Raw genomic sequence first — 21,273 nt, 5'->3', positions numbered from 1 at the left:
TGTGATGGCAGCATAAATCACGTATTTAGTGAGGGCCTTGGGAGCCTGGTACATTCTTCTCCAGGACCTCTGCCTGATCTATTTGAAACTGTTCCTGGCACTGTTGTCTAAAAGCTGCATCTACAAGCAAGGAATAAATGCTGCCTTCCCTGGGTCCTAGGGTCTAGACCTCAGGAGGTTCCTCTGTGAGGCCTGGAACCTCACAGAACTCTCTCTCTTCTCATTAGTTTCGATCCTCAATTACACATGCTCTAGTTATTTCGGCAACACTGTGGTGTGTATACTACTTAAGCACAGCCTCTGGGATCATCTGAATCCTGGAAGAGATTCTAGTTCCACCATAGGGTCACAGAAAACTCAAAGAATTTTTCCTAAAGGTGCTTAAGAGAGTGCTGTAAGACCTGTTATTTAGAAAAGCAATGCCCCTGGACTCAGGACCCTACGTTCTCTGAAAAGGAAAGAACTTCAGAATCAGGTAGACTAGAGAAATGACAGTGCAGCCATCCTAGCTCTTTGCTGCTACAGTATTTTGGAGAGGCCCTGCTGCCCCTGCTCTCCACCCCTCAGCCCGCAGGGACACTCACGCTGCAGGCAGTCAGCATTGAGCAGGTCCTGGCACTTCTCATGGCACTTGACTCCACACTCGCTGCAGCGCATGCCCTGCCGGGCGATGCCCCAGAGCAGGCCTTCACACTCATAGCAGTAGGTCGGAGTAGTGGCTGTCCAGACCTCAAAGTTGTGAGGTGTAGTACACGAGATGGGGTAGATTAAGGCTTGCAGGGTTTTCTTATACACATGGGATTTCTGAAAGACATACACCCCATCACCCACCAGCAACTTTATGTCTCTGTGGGGAGATACCAGAACTGAAACCCTTGCAGGGGAATCAAGATCCTGGTTTCTCCTCTGGTAATGGAGAAAGTGCTCTATCCTGGCCCCACCCACAGCCCAGCATGGCAGAAACAAGCCCCCAACATTGTGTTCCTGGTCGTCCAAGGTAAGTCTGACCTGAAAGCCGGGTCTGAGTCTTATCCCAGCAGTCAAGCTTTCTAGGGAAACCAAGGGTACTAGGCCCACCATAAAGTTCACTAGGCCACCTGAGTTCAGTGGTCATATACTTCAACATAAGACTGCGGCTTATCCCTGATCTGAACCCTTGCCTCTCCCAGTGTGAAACTGAGACCCAATGCTATCTATCTGTTTCATTAATGACATGTGACCAACACTCTTGAATTCCCAATTAGTACGGCTACAGAGATGATCGCCAGTCTCTAGGCCAGCAGACTCATGAAAGACCATGGGTCACTTACCAGCTCTTCATCCTTGAGAGAGGTGCGTGTAGCCATTGCAGAAGTAATCCCTGCCTTCCGGGACTGGACCAGTGACTGTGAGAGAAGACCTGCTGTCAGCCCTGGCTATTGTCAAGGGCTGGCAAAGTCCTCGGAAGGAGATTCAGTGACCAAAGAAACTTGCCTATAACTTACTACCTTCTATTTTTACCATCATTCACAGGGACTGCCCATGGGTAATAGGTAACAAGCATCCCAGGTTAAGATCCATAACCCAAAGCCTTCAGGGGACTATTCTAACAATGTTAGAACAGCACTTCTCTCAGGGTACCTATCACCCAAAGAGTTTCTCTTTCTTTCATATTTTTAGGTATTCTCCCCCTTGTTTACAGGAAAACAAAGGAAAATAAAACTTTAGAATTATAGTAGAAAATAGGTCATTAAGAATAGAATAAACACACAATTCTGTCAGAGTCAGATTCAAGAACCATCCCTAAGAACAATTCCATGTTATTCTCTAACCCCTGGTAGTACCACCCCATGCCTACACAATCCCAGGTGGCTGTAGAGGCCAACAGCCCAGATGAGCAGGGCACTCGGTAAGCGAAAGGGGCAATGTAGCCTCAGCCAAATCAAGCAGGGGAGGAGGTTAAGTCTGAGAGCTAGGGCTGCCCTGTTAGTCAGGCTCTTGTGTAAAAGGGCCCCTCGTATACGTATCTGCCAAGTACAAGCCTTAGGGGCAGGCCCTGGAGAGGCACATGGTTTCCCTAAGGCAGTGGACGTTGAGCAGACAGAAGTTATAATATCAGCCTAAGCTGGAGGAATAGTTGGAAGGGGCCCAGGTGGCTTGAGATGTGGGCTCTTATATAGGATGATAAGGGACTCTGGAGACACTTACCATAGCCTGTGCGGAGGAGAGCAGAGAAAGGAACAACATTATGTTAAATCCCCCCCAAGGGCATGAAAAAACTTTCAGAGGCAACTGAGAGGTTCTTCCCTATAGTCCAATGTAGGGAACACATCCCAACACCCTCTGCCTCTATCCACTGAAAACTGTCTTCAACCCAGACAGCTGGCCAGGGCCAAAGGCCTAGAGTTTCTACTCTAAGAAGAGTTATGTCATAAAGTGAAATATAGGCATGGTTAAAAGACCAGAGGAGGGGACACAAGAAATGAATAAGACACTGCTATCCAATCAGTTAAGCAAAAAGGAGATAGAGAGTAAGAGGAAGTAGAGGAAGAGAAAAAGGAGGAAGAAAAGAAAGAGGAGATGGGAGACAATGAAAGAAGGTCATAAAGAAGAGATGACATCATGATTTATCTTCATCCAACAAGCTTGATGAAGAGTTGGTAGAAGAAGAGGTGCATTAAAAAGGAGGAAAAAGAGAAAGGAGAAGATTCACAAATAGTAGGAAAGAAAGAAATGATTAAGAAAAAAGGGCAGACGATAGTTCCATTCAACCAACTAAGGAGGGAGAAACTGGTGGGAAAAAAGAGAGCAGAGAATGGAGGAGAAATGCGAAGAGGGGTAGATAGAAAAAACAGGGTAGACAGAATAGAGATAAAAAAATAAGAAAACAGGAGTAGAAAATGGTAATAAGAAAAAGGATTCCAGTCTTACCGAACACCTAGCTTTACAGCTCTGGAACTCTGGGACAGCCTGAGCCCCACTCCACCCCTACTTCCCACTAGGCTATGGAAAATTCCCTGAGCTGACCCTGCCTCTGGAAGTATGACCCAAAATGGGAGCTTCTGGGGGTCAGCCCAGTAGCATAGTGGTTAAGTTCGCATGCTCTGCTTCAGTGGCCCAGGGTTCGCAGGTTTGGATCCCAGGTACAGATCTAGCACCACTCATCAAGCCACTCTCTGGAGGCATCCCACATAAAACAGAGGAAGACTGGCAGGGCGGGGGGAGCTTCTGGTCACCTGGAGATCCTGAGATCAGCTTTAATTCCTAAGCCTATTTCATATTTCAATTCAATTCCAGAAATTTTTATCATTATCTCTCTTTGCACCAGATACTGAGTTAAGGACTAGGGGCACAGAGATATTCTAGAAAGCCTACGTCTTGAGAGGAGAGTGTCACCTGAGTGCTCAGCTTTGAGGGTGCGAGCTATAACATTTCAGGTAGGAGCCTGAGCTAATAAAGAACCTGGGTCTCTGATGAGGAAGAGAGGTAGAACAAGGTCCCACTAAAGCCATTATTAAGTCTCAGCAAGGCTTTAAATGATTGATCTTCAGACCAATACTTATCACACTAAATAGACCACTACCAGTCCTGATAGCTTGCCAAGGCCCAATGGGGGATATCCCAGGGCTACAGCCTAAGCCTGCACTACAGTCTTACTCACCAAATCACTGACAAGTGGCAGTGGCTTCTTTCTGCGTAGATCTGGCATGCTGTCAATGCCATAAAGCCCTCCAGCTGGCCTGAGGAGAGAAGAAAATATGACAGGACCTTCAGTCCTGCCTTGAGTTACTGGCAGGTTCAGTATTCTATTCTCCTTGCTCACCTTCTCCCCAAGAGGAAGATGAACTGACCTCTACCACGTGCCTTTGAGAGAGGTAAGGAAGACAGAAAGTGAGGGAAATAAAGCCATGGGATGATGAGCAATGGCATCTGCTCTCAGAGTGCCCCTCAGTATCTCCTTCTACGGTTTTAGCCAAGGACTGAGAGCTCTGTTATCCCACAGTAACAGTTCAAGGCACCCATTTATTTGAAAGTCCTTGTGTTCCATAAGGCAAGGTAGGAACTGGTGGTTAAGAGGGCTTTTCCTCACACTCAGGCCAAAGACACTGCTCCCCAAAGTTAAGTCTTTCCCAGCCTGAGCTGGAACAGAGACCACAGGGATGGCTGTACAGAAGAGCTGCTGCCTAGGTGAGCAAGAATGCCAAACAATGACATGCTAACAGACTTTCTCCATCTGGAGTAAAAGAGTCACCAGTCCTGTCTATCCAAGCCTCCTGGAGCAAAAGGGTCTCCATGGAAAGAGGTGCCCACATAATCAAGTGGAGGCAGAGGAGATGGGATGAGAGACTCACAAAAGACCATTTAGGAGAGAAAAAGACCATTTAGGAAAGAAACAGTAAAAGGGCTCAGAGTCTGGCCTAGTCCTATGGACAAATCAATTAAGAACCAGGAAAAAATTATAGCTGGAGCAACTGGAGGTTTCTAAAACTTTTATATCTTTTCTATGCTTATTAATTTTGTTGTTCTTTGCCTTTCTGCCACAACAATATGCAACAAAAATAGAGAGACTGTCCCAAAAGGAACACCATTCTCATTTTGAGATATCTGCATTTTATCCCCAGCTCTTCTACTAACTCCCTACATGTCCTCCGCCACAATTCCTTCCTCTCTTTGGGTCTTGGTGTTGCTTCTATAAGGGAGGGGGACGAAGCACAAAAATCTCTCTGACCCTTTAGAAGCTGTCATTCTGAGCCTCAATGAAAAGAACTCATCTACTTGGTTTCAATAAGAGCAATGAGGTGCGGAAGCTGAGGTGGCTGGGTTGTACACCACAACCAGTCTGAAAGAGAAATGTAGCAGAAGAATAAGCAGGTACTGCCAACTACACAGCAAAGAATGGAGTCACAAATTGAGCCAAGGCCAGGAGTTGGAACAGGCAACCTGATACATTGATTTCTAGTAAACTTGCTTCCTGAGCACAGGCAGTAAACTGTGTTTTCAAAGAGACTACCACACCTAGGGGAGTTCTAACCTTGTGACAGTTTCCATGGACTATGCTGAAGGAAAGGAAAGACGACAACAGGGAGGCATTTAGAAAATCACTGCTTGGCTCCATTTAAAAATAGCTTGGATATCTTCAATTGGCATGTATATATGTTACAATTTTAGAAGGAAAAAGCTAAAGCCCTGAAGAAGGGCTGTTGAAGCAGCAACTAGTGCCGCAAATTTGTAGCTAACTCTAAAAACTGTAATATGTACCACTTACACCAAGAAGTTTCTTTGCAATATAAATAAGCTTTCGACCAAAGAGGAATGGGCAGCTCATTCACATGATTAACTCTTGATTTAAAAAAGACAAACTACAAGGAAAAGAAGCACATAAAAATGTAATAGGTGGGGGCCGGCCCGGTGGGCAGCAGTTAAGTTCAGACGTTCTGCTTTGGCGGCCCGGGGTTCACCGGTTCAGATACCAGGTGCGGACATGGCACCGCTTGGCAAGCCATGCTGTGGTAGGCATCCCACGTATAAAGTAGAGGAAGATGGGCACGGATGTTAGCTCAGGGCCAGTCTTCCTCAGCAAAAAGAGGAGGATGGCAGCAGATGTTAGCTCAGGGCTAATCTTCCTCAGAAAAAAAAAAATGCAGTAAATAACTTTATGATCTGATCTTTTTTCTTCTCTGGTCATGAGGGAGAGAAGGCCGTCCCTGAGAATTTTGACATCAGAAGGCTTTTGTGGGACAAGAGAGAAGGAAAATCCTGAGAAACAGCTTGCAGTGTATGGAGTGGCGGGGAGGCGGTGAACAGACATGGGGGACGGGATGGGACACTTAAACTTTCTCTCTTAATAACAGTCAGTCAGTTACAGGCAGCAGTTGAGCAGCTTAAAACGACTCTCTGGTGCAATCACATGGGTCTGAAACCCCCAGAAAAGAAATATAGACAGAACACACAGAGCTCATAAGGGATGCTACTTATGTCTTCAGTGGAATGGAATAAGGAGGCGACTCACAACAGCTGAAGCAGGAAGGAGCCCAGAGAGTAATCTAACCAGCTGCACTATCAACAATGGAATAAAAAGAAACTGTCTCCAAATGCAGATGCTTTTCTAGCTTCATCTTTCTTCTACCTAAAGAGTGCATTACCGCTATAATGCAATGGATCAGAATTTCCAGAAGCAAGGATGAGGGAGCCCCAAAGCTCCCTCCCCTGCTCCAGAGGAACCACTCTGCAAAGCTCTCTCTTCTGCCTCTGAGGAATCAGTCTGCAGAGTTCTCTCCTCTGCCCTCAGAGAACCAACCAATCTCTACAGTAGAACCTCCTCCTTCCCCAGGATCCACCTCATGGAGCTGCTTCTCCTGCTTCCCATGGGGAAAGCTAAAAGAAGCACGAGAGACTATAAAATCCACAGAAACCCTGCAGGGAATCACTTACCCTTCTGGGAGCCACTGGGGTAAAGAAGAGTCACCATCATCCGGAATCTTTAAAAAGAGATAGAAAAAAGTTAGACCCAGGGCAAGATGGGAGACTGCCATCTTTCTTTGGTCAGGCAGTGAGCAGTAAAGTAGGAAGCTCAAAGCACTGCAGGCACATATACCAGGTGGTGACACAGCCAGCCTGATGTCTAAGCCAATACCCTGATCAGGCAGGGCAACAAGCAGGCTGCTGAAATGAGCAGTATGGTACTTTGTCTCCCTTCTCCCCAGTGAATAGGAAGGATATAAAGCCAAGCTCACCGAGATCCCAGGGCTAAAGTCCACTGGGAGTGTGAGAGCTGCCAGAACTTACATCCCCCTCACACAACCTCTGGTGTATAGAAGCTACTAAAGCAAAAAGACAACTTCCCATCAAGTCTGATCTTCTTGCAGCTCTACTCCTAAGTTCCTAAGTTCCCCTGGCCGCCCCAGAGCCAGACCTGGTTTTTCTGGATTCCCATCTCATCTTGTGATTTGACTTTTCAAGTCGTAACTCACTGACACTGAGTACATTCTACATTTGATAAGCTCTATATAACAAGAGAACCCAGGGCAGACATTTGGTATCACTCTCGGGAATTTTATGAGCTCTATAATGAGAAGGTTAAAATTGAGGCACCAAATAATTCAAGGAAGGAACAGTTTGAAAAGACTTTTAAAACGTTTCTGCACAAAAAAACCACAAAGTAAATCCTTCAAGTAGTGTACAGAGAGAGCTCCAAAGCTGTGAGGGCTCTCCAGAGAACAAACGGTAGATGCTGTTTAGGCTCAACAGACCTAGTGCTGGCAGGTCTGGAGGTTCCTGCCCCTCCTTGTTCCCCTCCACCCCGAACAGCTTCCCTGCCTCCTAAGATCTGGGCTCCAGCTAATTATCCTGGAGTAAATGAGCTCCAGAACAAGGAGGCAGAAGTAAGCTCTTTCGCTTTGGACAGGAGGTGAAGTTTTGGGAAAGCTAAAAATGGGAGAAGTTATAGACAGAATGATGCAAGACAGAGTAGAAAAGGGAGAAGTAGGACAGGCCAATGGATGACGTAAAAGTGGGTAAGAATTACCAGGGGTTAGTAGTAGGCTCAAGATGGACTCTGGATTTAAGACCCTTCTCAGGTTGTCTGGGCTCTAATCAAGCCTATCTGCCTACTGCCAAAAGCCCTTCATGACTCCATTTCACCTCACCTGCCTCCTGCCCTAATTTTGTGGGGATGATACTGGTAAAAGGAGGGTCAGGCCCAAAAGGCAGCTGGAAGTGGTTAAAGCACGTCTCCTAAGGTTGTTTGTGAGGGGTAGCCCATCCCTAACTCCCCAAATTCTACCAACCAAAACTTCTCTTTCCTTTGGAAAGAGTCACTGTACTGAGTAGATTATGTCCTACTTAGAATTAGATGTTTGCCAAAACCACTGGGCTTAAGGAAACAAAGTCACAAAACGTCTCTGGGAGCCACGGTGCACAGGCTCAGATCATACACATTTCCAGTGTGCAGAGGGGACAATGGGTCTGCAGACCCAGCATAGAGCATGCATACACAGGGCTCTGAAGGAATGCTGGGGGAGTGAGAGGAGGTCTAGAGAAAGTACCTACAGCAGGGACATTCAGACACAACTTGTGCCTGAGGGAAACATAAGGTGAGCATGGATCCTGCACACCCCCATTTGGAGGAGGATTCAGTGTTCACCAGGGCCCAAATCACAGGCAAAGCAAACCCTCACAGTCTTCAGGAACCAGTGCTTGCAGGCACACAGCATTAGTATACTATGCATTCACATGGCATGGGGGAACCATATCACAGGTCTACAGAAGCTTGTGCTCAGAGAGAGGCCAGAAAGCCTGCTCAGAAGCACAAAGCACATGCACACTTAGGGCCCCAGGCAAGAGAAACAAAATGCCTGCAGCAATTCCTGTTCTCATATACAAAGTGTGTATGCATGCTGGGCTCAGCAAGAGTTTACAGCATATACCAGTCTGCAGCAACAAACAGAAAAGGGATAAACACTGTGCAAAGTAGAAGAGGAGGGCAATCAGTGTCTGGGGGAATCAAACTGAGTACAAGTATAAGCACACACATGCTACACTGAATGTGCACCATGCCGGCACACGCATTCTCACACCATGCTCCAGGGTGTCTGCAGGAGCAAACACAAGCATGGAGCATGCACACAAACTGCTTTCAGGAACAACTGAAATGAGTGCATGAGCCAAAAGCTCAGAGGCACAGATAATGCGTCCGCGTGCGTGCACACAGACACACACCATGCTCAACAGGGAGGGGTAGAAAACAGACAATGAAAAAGACCCAAAGGCCAGAGGCACAACCTGAAGGGCTCCTCGCTTTCCTTCTGCAATGAGAGAAAGAGCAGAAAAAAAGGGCAGAGAGGTTAGTAGATTCAGTCCTACAAGGGGAACTCAAAGAAAATGCCAGCTAAACCTCAAGGGACACGGAGGAGGAGAAAGCCTCTGAACAACTGGGCAGTTCACAGACCCGGCTCCCAGAATCCTCACCTCCTAGATTTGGTGACGCCTGCTTTTTAACTTAGAAATCTCAGGTGTGGCTGCTCAAACCAAAGGGCAAAGTCCACTGGGGGATTCCCGTCACTCTTTATCCCTTTCCAAAGTGGCCTGCATGCAGAGTCAGGGCCACAAGACTAGCTTTGTTACCAAGGGCCACTCCAATAGGCTATCCAAGCTGGCTGAGCAGAGAGTGAGTTCCTTCCTTAGAAGCCAAATGAGCTCCCTCCAGATCTGGGATAAGTCTTCAAATCCCAAAAGCCTGGTGGCTGAGCCCTTTTCATTTTGTAACATAGGCTTGGCCATGTGTTTGCCTAGCAAGCACTGGCTTGCTTCCCAGAGCCCAAATTAAGTTAGGCCAGGTTAAGGCCTGGAGTTAAGGCCAGGACCAGGATGTACCAAGCGGCCACTGGCCAGCAGAAGTACCATGATCTAGAAGAGAAAACCCTGACTGCAGTCCTACGCCTGATTATCTATCAAATCAGAACAATACCCCAAAGGAAAGCCAACACTTCCAGAAAGACCCAAGCAAGCCACAGCAGAGGAAGAATAAAGTCCCAAGATTACAACTTTCCTATTTGTCAGAGACTACACTGTGTTCCAGGCCACACATGGATAGGCCCACAGGCTTCCTTCTCTAAGGAAAGTCCATCGACATGGGCCCATCAGCTCCCCTCCACTTTCTTTTCCTTGCCTTTTAAAGATCCAGTGATATTACATAACAAGTAGAAAAGAGAATCATAGAAACTAATCATAAATTCCCAATTTTTCAAGATATTTCTGATGACCTAATTTTTCAAGCTATTTCTTTACTTCACCTGACAGAAGAATGAACTCAGGAACAGGAATCCTCCAAAACAGTGCAGCTACAGGAAGGTGAGTGAGATGAAAAAGACACCTCCTGGAATGGGAATATAGCTCTTCTACATCTATCCCTCACCTCCCCTAGGGCACTCTGTTCCATTTGAAAAGGAAAATTAGGCAAGGAAGACTTTAAGTGACCTGTGACTCAAATTAGACAGGTTTCACTCCTCCACTATCTTAAATACATTGTACACATCATATCAAAATTGCTTTGAATGTGTCCTTCTGTTCTTCCAGAAGTCCCCATACTGCCTAAAGAATAAAACCCAATCTGTTGACAAGGCTGTCAAGGCTTTCTGTGATCTAGCCTCTCGTATCTCATGAAACTTTCTGCTGTCCTCTCAAAAGCAGAATGAGTGCCTCTCCACCACATGCCTATGGCACTCACACATCTATGTGTGCACTTCTACGATGGTGTGTTGCCAGTATCGTCTCACTGTAATTGTCTGTATAAACGTCTCCCTTTACACACTGTGAACTTCTTGAGAGCAAGAAGTACATATACACTATTTAACCTTTGTAGCCTGAGCCTTAGCACATCTCCTAGTATTGGTATGTAGTAAAAGGTAGGTCTGTCTTAGTCAACAGCTTATACCATTTTCCAGACCCCAAGGCCACTATATTGGCTCTTCAGTTTGTCCCACCTGTTGGACAAACATCAAAAAACCTTTTCTTGATGCTCATCATCACTGATCATCAGGGAAATACAAATCAAAACTACACTAAGATATCACCTCACACCCATTAGAATGGCTAAAATAACCAAAACAAAAAATACCAAATGTTGGAGAGGTTGTGGAGAAAAAGGAACCCTCATACACTGTTGGTGGGAATGCAAACTGGTGCAGCCACTATGGAAAACAGAATGGAGATTTCTCAAAAAATTAAAAATACAAATACCATATGACCCAGCCATCCCACTACTGGGTATCTATCCAAAGAACTTTAAATTAGCAATTCAAAAGACCCATGCACCCCTATGTTCATTGCAGCATTATTTACAAAAGCCAAGACATGGAAGCAACCTAAGTGTCCATCAACGAATGACTGAATAAAGAAGATATGGTATATATACACAATGGAATACTACTCAGCCATAAAAAAGGATAAAATCATCCCATTCACAACAACATGGAGGGACCTTGAGGGTATTATTTAAGTGAAATAAGCCAGATAGAGAAAGACAACCTCTGTATGACTCCACTCATATGTGGAAATTAAACACGTGGACAAAGAGAACAGATTAGTTGTTACCAGGAGAAAAGGGGGGGGAGGATGGTGACAAAGGGTGAAGTGGTGCACCTACAAAACAACTGACAAATATTAATGTACAATTGAAATTTCACAGGGTTGTAAACTATCATAATCTCAATAAAAAGTAAAAAAAAAAACAAAAACCTTTTCTTGTAAGAATCAAACTTTTTGTGCTTCCTAATTTCCTAAAATGCCTTAGGATTTTTCCACTCAGATTTAGTTTTCAGTTTAAGTGATATATATGTCGGTAGAATACCTGCTTTGCAGAAAAATCAGACCCCTAAGAATGATCTCACTCTTCCAAATACTCCATTTTATGAGGAAGTGACATTCTTCTTCGCTGTTAAAACAATCTTAACTCCATGGTATTTGGGAGTCAAAGACTTGGGGTGTTCACTTTATCCGGGCCTGCATCTCCTATCTGTAAAAAGTGGCTAAGAACAGCTACCTCCCAGGGTTACTGCGAGGATTTCTTCAACAAATACTTATTGTTGTGCATACTAGGTACTGTTCTCCATGCTGGTGATGCAGCAGGGAACGAAACAAACTCCCTGATCTGGAGAAGCTTCTATTCTAGTGCGAGGAGCTAACAGTTGATGATGATGAACATGATGCCAGTAGCTAACATTAAGCAAACACTTTATGTATCTGGAATTTTATTTGAGTAAGCTCATTTATTTCTCAACTTTGCTGGGTAAATACTGTTATTATCTCCATTTTTTTATTGACTAAACTGAAGATCAGAGAAGTGAAGAAATTTGCCTAAAGTCTCAGCAAGTGGCAAAGCCAAAATTCACAACCGGCATCCTGGTTCCAGTATCTGGAACTATATATACTACATCACGTGTGATAGGGACTCTACGGAAAAATTCAGGTAAGGGGAAAAGATAATGTTTCCTGTGGTGATGTTACAGTTGCTGTTAAAACTTTATAAAAGGTAGTAAGTGAGGCCTCATTGATAAAATGACATCAAAGTATAGACCTGAAGGAAATGAGTAAAGAAGCTATTCAGAGTTCTAGGAAAAAAGCATTCCAGTCAGAACATACAGCAAGTGCAAAGTCTGAGGGGAGAGCATAAGTGGTGTGGAGGAAGAGCAAGTTTGAGATCAGAGTACCAGTTCAAAAGGAGTGCTCCAGGCCATTATAAACACTTCGGCTCTCCCGCGGAGCGAGGCAGTGTATCGCTGGAAGACTGCGCAGAGAAGAGATGTGATCTGACTCGTTTATAAGGACTACTCTGATTGCTGTGGGGAGAAGAGACTGGAGAGGGACAAGGGCAGAAGCAAGGGAGACCAGTCAGACTACTGCAATCACCTAGACAGGAGAAAACAGAGGCTTAGAAAAGAATGATAGTGGTGGAGGCAGAGATAGTGGTAAGATTCAGGATATTTTCTAAAGGTAGAGCAGGAGGAATTTACTAATTGACTGAATACAACTTGAGAGAGAAAAGGAGAAGTCAAGAACAGCTCTATGCATTTGGGCCTGAGAAGCTGCAAGCATAGAGATGCCAATTACTGGTGAGAAAGACTATAGGAAAAGCAGGGGGTTTGGCAGGGGCTTAGGGAGCAAGATCAGGAAAGTGGTTTTGGATATGTCAAATCTGAGATGTCTACTTACATCCAAATGGGGATGTTAAGTAGAAGTGGAGGCTGGTGTTTATGTAAGATTTCTGGGCTGGAGCTATATATCTGGGAATGCTTATGAAACTCATGAGATTGAAAGACATTACCTAGGAAGTGAGTATGAATAAAAACAAGTTAGGATTGAATCCTGGGATGCTAAAAGGTTGGGAAGATGAGGAAGGACCAGCAAAAATGACTGAGAAGGAATGGCCAATGATACTGGGGGAGAACCAAGACAAAGAGGTGTTATTGAAGCCAAGTGAAGACAGTGTTTCAAAAAGAAGGAATTGAAGCACAAGGATAAACTGAACATCAATGGAATAGAATTGGGAGTCAAGAAATAAACTCTCACATTTATAGTCAGTTGATTTTTGACAAGGGTGCTAAGACCATTCAATGGAGAAAGAATATTCTTGGGGCCGGCCCGGTGGCACAGTGGTTGAGTGCGCACATTCCACTTTGGCGGCCCAGGGTTCGCCGTTTCGGATCCCGGGTGTGGACATGGCACCGCTTGGCAAGCCATGCTGTGGTAGGCATCCCACATATAAAGTAGAGGAAGACGGACACGGATGTTAGCTCAGGGCCAGTCTTCCTCAGCAAAAAGAGGAGGATTGGCAGCAGATGTTAGCTCAGGGCTAATCTTCCTCAAAAAAAACACGAATATTCTTTTTCAGCAAATGGTGCTGGAATAACTAGATATCCACATGCACAAGAATGAAGTTGGACCCCTATCTCACACCACATACAAAAATTAACTCAAAATGGATCACAGACCTAAACGTCAGTTAGAAATGTCATTTAATTTAAATGTCATTTAGGGAAAAATCATAGGGGTAAATCTTTGTGGCCTTGAATTAGACAATGGTTTCTCAGTGATGAAACCGAAAGCACAATCAACACAACAAAAAATAGATACACTGAACTTCATCAAAATTTAAAACTTTTGCACTCTACTTCATGCCTGACAGCTATCACCAAAAAAACAGGAAGAAAACAAACAAAACAAGAAACAAAACAAACCAAAACAAAACAGGAAGTAACCAGTGTTGGCAAGGATGTAGAGAAACTGGAACCTTTGTACACTGTTGGTGGGAATGTAAAACGGTGCAGCCACTGCGGAAAACAATATGGCAATTCCTCAAAAAAATGAGAATTACCATATGATCCAGCAATTCCACTTGTGGGAACATACCCAAAAGAAATGAAAAGCGTAAGATATTTGTACACCCCTGTTCATAACAACATTATTCACAATAGCCAAAGGGTGGAAGAAACCCTAGTGTCCATTAATGGGTGAATGGATAAACAAAATGTGGTATATACATACAATGGAATACCATTCAGCCTTAAAACAGAGGGAAATTTTGACAAATACTTCGACTTGAATGAACCTTGAAGACATTATGCTAAGTAAAATAAGGCAGTCACAGAATAACAAATATTGTGTGATACCACTTATATGAGGTACCTAGAGCAGTTTAATTTATAGAGATAGAAAGTAGAATGGTGGTTGCCAGTGGCTGGGGAGAGGGGAGAATGGGGAGTTAGTTTAATGAATACAGTTTCTTTCTTTTTTTTTTTTTTGAGGAAGATTAGCCCTGAGCTAACTGCTGCCAATCCTCCTCTTTTTTCTGAGGAGGACTGGCCCTGAGCTAACATCCGTGCCCATCTTCTTCCACTTTATATGTGGGACGCCTACCACAGCATGGCTTGCCAAGCAGCGCCATATCCGCACCCGGGATCCAAACTGGTGAACCTCGGGCCGCCGAAGTGGAACATGCGCACTTAACCGCTGTGCCACTGGGCCAGCCCCTAAAATTTCAGGTGGGAGAAATGAAAAAATTCTGAAGATTAGATGGTAGTGATGGTTGTACAACAATGTGAATGAACTCAAAATGGTTAAAATGATAAATTTTATGTTGCGTATATTTTACCACAATAACAAATTTTTAAAGAATAAAATGTTTATGCTGCAGAAGACATCACCAAGAGAGTGAAAAGACAACCCACAGATTGGGGAAAAATATTTACAAATCATAATATATCTGATAAGGGACACATATCCAGAATACATAAAGAAAGAATTCCTACAACTCAACAACAAAAGGACAAATAACTCAATTTAAAAATAGGCAAAGGATTTGAATAGATATTTCCCCAAAGAAGATATAAAAATGGCTGATAAGCAGCAGAAAAGATACTCTACATTATTAGCCATTAGGGAAATGCAAATCAATAATACCACAATAAGATACCACTCACACCCACTAGGATGGCTATAATAAAAAAAACAGATATTAACAAGTGTTGGCAAGGATGTGGAGAAATTAGAACTCTCATATGTTGCTGGTGGGAACGTAAAATGGTGCAACCACATTGGAAAACTGTCTGGTAGTTTCTCAAAAACGTTAAACACAGAGTTACCATATGACCCAGCAATTCCAATTCTAGGTATACCACCCAAGAGAACTGAAAACATGTCTGCACAAAAACTTGTACACGAATGTTCATAGCAATGTTATTCACAAGCCAAAAAGTGGTTTAAAAAAACCCCAAATGTCCAATAATTGACAGATAAACAAAATGTGGAATATCCATATAATGGAGTATCATTCAGCAATAAAAAGAAATGAAGAAGTGATAAAAGTTACAATATGGGTGAATCTTGAAAACATTATGCTAAGTGGAAGAAGCCAGTCACAGAGGCCACATATTATATGAATCTAATTATATGCAATGAGCAGAATAGGAAAATCTATAGAAACAGAAAGTAGATTAGTGGTTGCCAGAGGCTGGGGGCAGAGGGGACTGCAGAGTGACCACTAATAGATAAGGGGTTTCTTTTTGGGGTGATGGAAATATTGTGGAATTGATGGTTACATAACTCTGTGAATATGGTAAAAACCACTCAGTTGTACATTTTTTAGGGGATTTTAAGGGTGAATTTTATGGTATGTAAATTATAACTCAATAAAGCTGTTATAATAAAAAGAAGGAAGTAATCAATTATGTCAAGTTGCTAACTGATTAAGAGGAAGACTAAAAATGGACCAAGAGTTTGGCAATATGGTGGTCATCTGAGGCCTTGACCCAAAGCTATTTTGGTGGAGTGGTAGAAATGAAAGAATTGAATTTTTACGTAATGCATGTGAGGGTACCTAAAACAGTGCCTTGTACATAACCCCCCACAAAAAGAAGGAAAAAGATGAAAAGTAACTCGAATTAATGGTAAGCTACTATTAGTAAGCTTCAGCCCTAAAATGTCCCAAGCAGAGCAGTGAAGAAAGCCGATTTCTCAAATGTCACGTGGTGGTAGCAGCCACTGATATACTTAATCAGTTTACCAGGTGAGGATGACTGCTCTTGTGGACTTTGTAACAAGAATTTGTTGGTGTGGGGCTGGCCTATGTGCTTACCTTGCTCTATTCCTCCTGCTCCATGGATGGTGCTGGAATGAGGCCCGGACCCAGCACAGAAGGGATGCTGCCACTCTACTGCTTGGCAGCCCCTCCACCATTCCCTCTGCAGCCCAGACCAGACTGGATCCTGGCTAGGACTCAGAACTTTGGCTTGCTTTCTTACTGGTGTTTCAGAAAACCTCCTCCTCCTCATTCTCACTGCTGCAGCCACCACCTGCTTACCGCAGGTACAATTTCCTGCATTGCCTAGCAGGATGTCAGCCCAGAAGGGGAACTCTGCAAGCTGAAGAGTTGGGCCCAAGGGTCCTGGGTGCTCACGCTAACATCAACTCCCACCAAGGTTTAAGGAGTTAGTAAGGAAGTACTACTTTGATATTTGCTGTTTCTATTGTTGCTGTAATGTAATAATTTCTAAATGTCCACCGAGAAGGAAAAAGGGCTGCAAAGTTAAGAGGAGAGAGAAATCCCTTACAGCTGAGGAATTATAGGTGGCTTCCTGGAGGAGCTGATGTTTTGGCCATATGTCGAAGAACTGAGTCAAGTTTGCTAGGCTTATGTGGTGAACACAGCACCTTAGGCTAGAAAGAAGCACGTGTACGTGAAGAGGCCAAGAATGGAAAGTATAAGGCAAATTTGCGAGGCAGTAAAGTTTCTTTTTGGGTGGAGTATAGTGGACAATGGGAGATAAGCCTGGAGATGTAAACCAGAGACCAGTTGTAGTGGCCTTGAATGCCAAGTGAAGGAATTTAGACTTTTTTTGATAAGCTATAAGGAGTAATTAGCTCTAGGGATATTTGGAAGGAGTGTGACATGATTTTAATTTTTCATTTTTTAAATTTAATTTTATGACTTGGTATTACATTCATGTTACTCAAATTCTAAAAAGTATAAAAGGCATATAGTGAAAATCTTCTCATCCCATTAGTTTTTCACCTAATACCTTTCCCCATAGGCAATCATGCATCAGTTTCTTAGGTATCTTTGTTAGATATTCTACACATACACAGACACTATGGGTTTGTGTGTGTATTCTTTCTCTCTCCTTTTTATACAGATGTACGCGTCTTACCCATACTGTTCTGCACCTTGTATTTTTCTTGTGTCAATATATCTTAGATATCCTTCCATTTCAGTAAAGAGCTACCTAATTCTTTTTATAGCTACATGGTATGTATTCCATTGTTCAAATGTGCTAGTAAATTATTTAACCAGTCTTTCTTAATGAACATTTAGATTGTTTTCAATCTTTGCTATTAAAAATAATACTTCAAAAATAGCCTTGAACATATGTTGCCTCCACACGTGAAAATATACCTGCAGGGTGTATTCCTGGAAGCGGTGTTGGCGCTCAAAGAGAATACATGATTCTGATCAATTTTGCCACTTGCCTTTCTTAGAGGTTATACTAATTTACACTCCCATCCCACCAGCAATGCACAGGCGCCTGTTCCCTCACACCTTTGCCAACACAATATGTTTCATAATTTTAATTTTGCCTTAGAAAGATTAATCAGGTTATATGCATAAGAGGACAACTCCATTCACATTTAAAACTGGATGAATATAGCATATGTTTGTGGATAGAGTGGGAGATGTAATTTTAAAACTACATATCTCCATGCTACCTAGAAAAAATTTCTCCCATTTCTTGTAGTCAAAAACCATTCCATTCTCCAGGTCTTACGTGAGCAGCTTTTAGATGGAGATGGAAGAAAGGGAATATGCTGTGTGGAGGGCAGAGTCAGGCTATTGGACAGGGCCAGCAATATAAGCAGTTCCTGGAGAGCTCCAAGTCGGAAATAAGGTTCCATGTTGTCAAGTCCAGTACTAAGAAGACAAGTTGGGGTAAGGGAAACTCCCACAGTGGCCTGTGAGCTGGAAAAGCCTCACCAGCTGCCAGGGAAATGGCAATCTTATCTCAGCAAGAATCCCATGGAGAATAATTTTAAAATGTAACATAGGATTACACCAACCCCTCTAGTGTCTGTGAGCAATATGCCTCATCCCCCATTCCTGCCTCCTATCCCACACCTACTTTACACTAGAATATCCTAAAAGTCCTGCAGCTGTAAATTACTTCTGCCCAGATGTTTCCCCCTCTTATATGAAAATGTACTTTCTAAACCTCCCCTCAATAGATTGGAAGCTCCCTAGGGACAGGAATTCCTTTCCTGTTGCTTTAGAATCCCCTTTCACTCCAATTCCCACAGGACTAGCTTAAAATCTGTACAGTCATGTACCACATGATGACGTTTCAAAGATGGACCACATACACGACAGTGGTCCCATAAGATTAGTACCACATAGCCTAGACGTTAGTAGGCTGTACCATTTAGGTCTGTGTACGTACACTATGATGTTCACGCAACGACGAAATTGCCTAACAATGCATTTCTCAGAACATGTCCCTGCTGTTAAGTGATGCATGACTGTATGCATGTAATTTGGACTGACTCAAGCTGTGCACCTCCCCATCGCCTTGTGAAATTCACCACCAAGCTGGGCCTCATGCTGGCCTGATGGAGGCCATACCCAGTCAGCTATGACCCCATTAAATAGAGACTCAGAATACCTGGGTACATGTCTTCTACTGAGAGATGGTTTGCCTTCTGTACTAGCTCATGCAAAAGTTTTCTCTGCCTCAGTCTTTTCTCTCTTAGAACATTTTTAAAATTGTAGATGCACTTGTTGAGGTAGATAGTCTCTGCACACACTTGCTCTAGGCTTAGTCTGCTCTGCTTGGGAGATTCAGGCCTGGAACAAGTTTCACTTCCCAGACATGGAGCCAGAGCAACACCTGGCAATGAATATGCAAGAGGCAGGTTGTTAGAAGCCAGAGAGAAGTTGCTGGGATCCTGAGAGTTTTGGTCTCCCTGTGCAGAGAGCCCCATTCCACCAGAGACTACACTGAGCAAACTCTCACTCCCCTGACTTTCAGGGCTCTCCACTGAGAAATCCTGGGCACCTCCTGAACTCACTGTCACAAGAAGTCTGTCACTGTTCTCTGTCTGGGATCCACTCTCATTGCCTTGCAGGTCCTCAGGACTGATCGATCCACTGTTCTCCGGCTTCTGAAACACTCCCTGTAGAGCTGAACGAAAGTGGTGAATTGCTCGGCCCAGTTTACTGGTATAAAATTTAATTTCTACGTCTTCATGCTCCTGTGAGCCACTCAGACCACAAGAGGACTTTTCAAAGACATTTTTAAGGACCTGAGCAGCACATTCCTCCTCTTCATTCAAGTCAATATGAACCATGTCACGGAAAGTCTCAGGCCCTATGATCATTTCCTCCATCACGCTGCCACAGCTCAGAGCTGCAAACCTTCCGGACTTGTCTGTCAAGAGGTCCTCTAACTGCTTTGAGCTCAGAATATCAAGCCCAGCTTCACAGGCCAGGAGCTTGTCCTCTGTGTTCATCAACTCAGACAGCGACAGGTAGCTGCTGGCCTTACTCTTATCGCTGCAGTTTTCTCTTTTTGTTACTTCATATGCTTCAAGTCCTTGCCTGCATTGTTTGAAAACCTGGGATTTCCCAGAATCCTCCTCTTTTGAGATTAACACTAGGGAAGCTTCCTCAAATTGAGGGAGAGGAGACAGAGAAGCTTCTCTCCCTGTCAGTTCACTAGGGCCACCACTGATGACTCGGGATGCTTCTGGTGTTCCTTTTACTTCGTCCCCTGGCTGAGACACATCACTTGGCTTTGCTAAATTGTTCTTGGGTGGGAAGCAAAGGCCTTGCTGCTCAAGGTTCTGGGATTCTCTATGTTGATTCTGAGCTCTCATGTGATATGCTCCTGTTTTGGGTCCCATGACTCCTGTTTCCATCTGAAGCACTGGTTCATGTAGGTTTAAAGTATTTGAATTATGATCCTGAAGTTGTTGCAAAAATGACAGAGACTCCTTTTGGGAATTCTTACAGCACTGTGGCCAGCTTGGTTCTTCTCTGGTGGCAATCCGGATGCCTAAACTCTGCAAAAGGATGGATTTCTGCAAGATGAAGTCTCTATGCTCTAGATGGGCAAGCTTCACAACAGTAGGCCTGGGGGCTGGGGCTTTGCCTGCCCTGTAAGCCTCTCTGATGTACCTGTTGCACTGAACGCCATTAACACAGAGGTGCTTGGCCAGGAAGCTGTGTACCAGCTCCATGGTATTCTCCCCATCTTGCTCAGGAAGTCCATACAGATACAGAATGGCTTCCTCACTGGGTCGGTCCACATGGGGTTCCTGGGCCTTTCCACCCACACACACCTTGGCCAGGGAGCTGCTGCCCACCTGTAAGCCTTCTATTTCACTGAGAACTGAGTCTACACAGCTAGAGACTTCATCCACTGAACCCCGGACTTGGCTCAAGTGCTGCTGCAGCTCGGCAATCTCAGTTTGGAGACGGCTGATGCCTTGCAGCTCTCTGATAATATAGTCTACTACATCTCCCAAAGGTTCTCGCTGCTCACGGCTGCAGCCTTGCCCAGGGCCTCTGGACAAAAAGGGAGTAGCTTGATTCCTCTCTGAGCGCTCTTGACAGCTTGTGGTAATGCTAGCAGATGAGAGGTCCTCAGAGCCAGACTCTGAAACACAGGCAGTGGAGCCCAGAAGCGGCTGGATGCTGGCCTGCTGCCCAAAGCTGCAATGCTGGGCTAGGCCCCCGTCTCTATCCCCACTAGTGGCAGAGGCTACTGATCCACAGTGAGGGGGCACGGAACTGCCCTCTAGTGAGGATCCAGCAGGGCCTGAGGACTTGCTCTTGATGCCACACACAGTCTCTGCCTTAGCCTTATCCGGGGAAAGCCTGGAGGAGGGTCCCAAGGTGACCATGATTTCTTCCTCTGACTCTTGCAACAATCGCTTCATTTTGTCCCTCGAGGTCTGAGGGATTCTCTGCTTCTTCCTCTTATTTCTGGTCAGGATAGTTAATACAGATTGTCTTAGAAGGCAAGACCCTGTCCTGATCTTTTCAGTCTATTTCTAGCAATTGTTGCTGGCTGATGCCTTGGGTTTACCCCACAGTGCTGCCTGGTATGGTCCCATGTGTGGTCTCCAAACCTGGCACATGCCCCTGGATCCTGGCTTGACTCTTATCCTGCAGCTAGTGAAAAAGGAAAATACGACATTCAGGTCAGAAACCAGAAGGATACTTTTAATCTGAATCAAGCTGTCAAGCAG

The 21,273-nt window shown here is 44.3% G+C and overlaps 1 protein-coding gene across 43 annotated transcripts in view; it reads right to left on the bottom strand.

The window, feature by feature from the left end:
- The window catches only part of UNC13B (unc-13 homolog B), a 217,569-nt gene that overhangs the window by 32,983 nt on the left and 163,313 nt on the right, over positions 1-21,273 (bottom strand). For 27 of the 43 annotated variants that reach the window (XM_070250603.1, XM_070250596.1, XM_070250595.1 and 24 more), the window contains 4 exons: positions 6,412-6,458; positions 3,641-3,719; positions 1,311-1,385; positions 585-804 (listed from right to left, as the gene is read on the bottom strand). In XM_070250603.1, the coding sequence (XP_070106704.1) occupies positions 585-804; positions 1,311-1,385; positions 3,641-3,719; positions 6,412-6,458 (421 nt within the window). Of the gene's footprint in view, positions 1-584; positions 805-1,310; positions 1,386-3,640; positions 3,720-6,411; positions 6,459-8,760; positions 8,784-18,683; positions 21,197-21,273 lie in introns of all 43 variants that reach the window. The other 16 variants (XR_011432368.1, XR_011432366.1, XR_011432365.1 and 13 more) reach the window with 2 other exon arrangements.

This window comes from Equus caballus, chromosome 25 (genome assembly GCF_041296265.1).
Source record: "Equus caballus isolate H_3958 breed thoroughbred chromosome 25, TB-T2T, whole genome shotgun sequence".
NCBI classification, from domain to species: Eukaryota; Metazoa; Chordata; class Mammalia; order Perissodactyla; family Equidae; genus Equus; species Equus caballus.
This window is presented reverse-complemented; position numbering and strand designations above follow the sequence as displayed.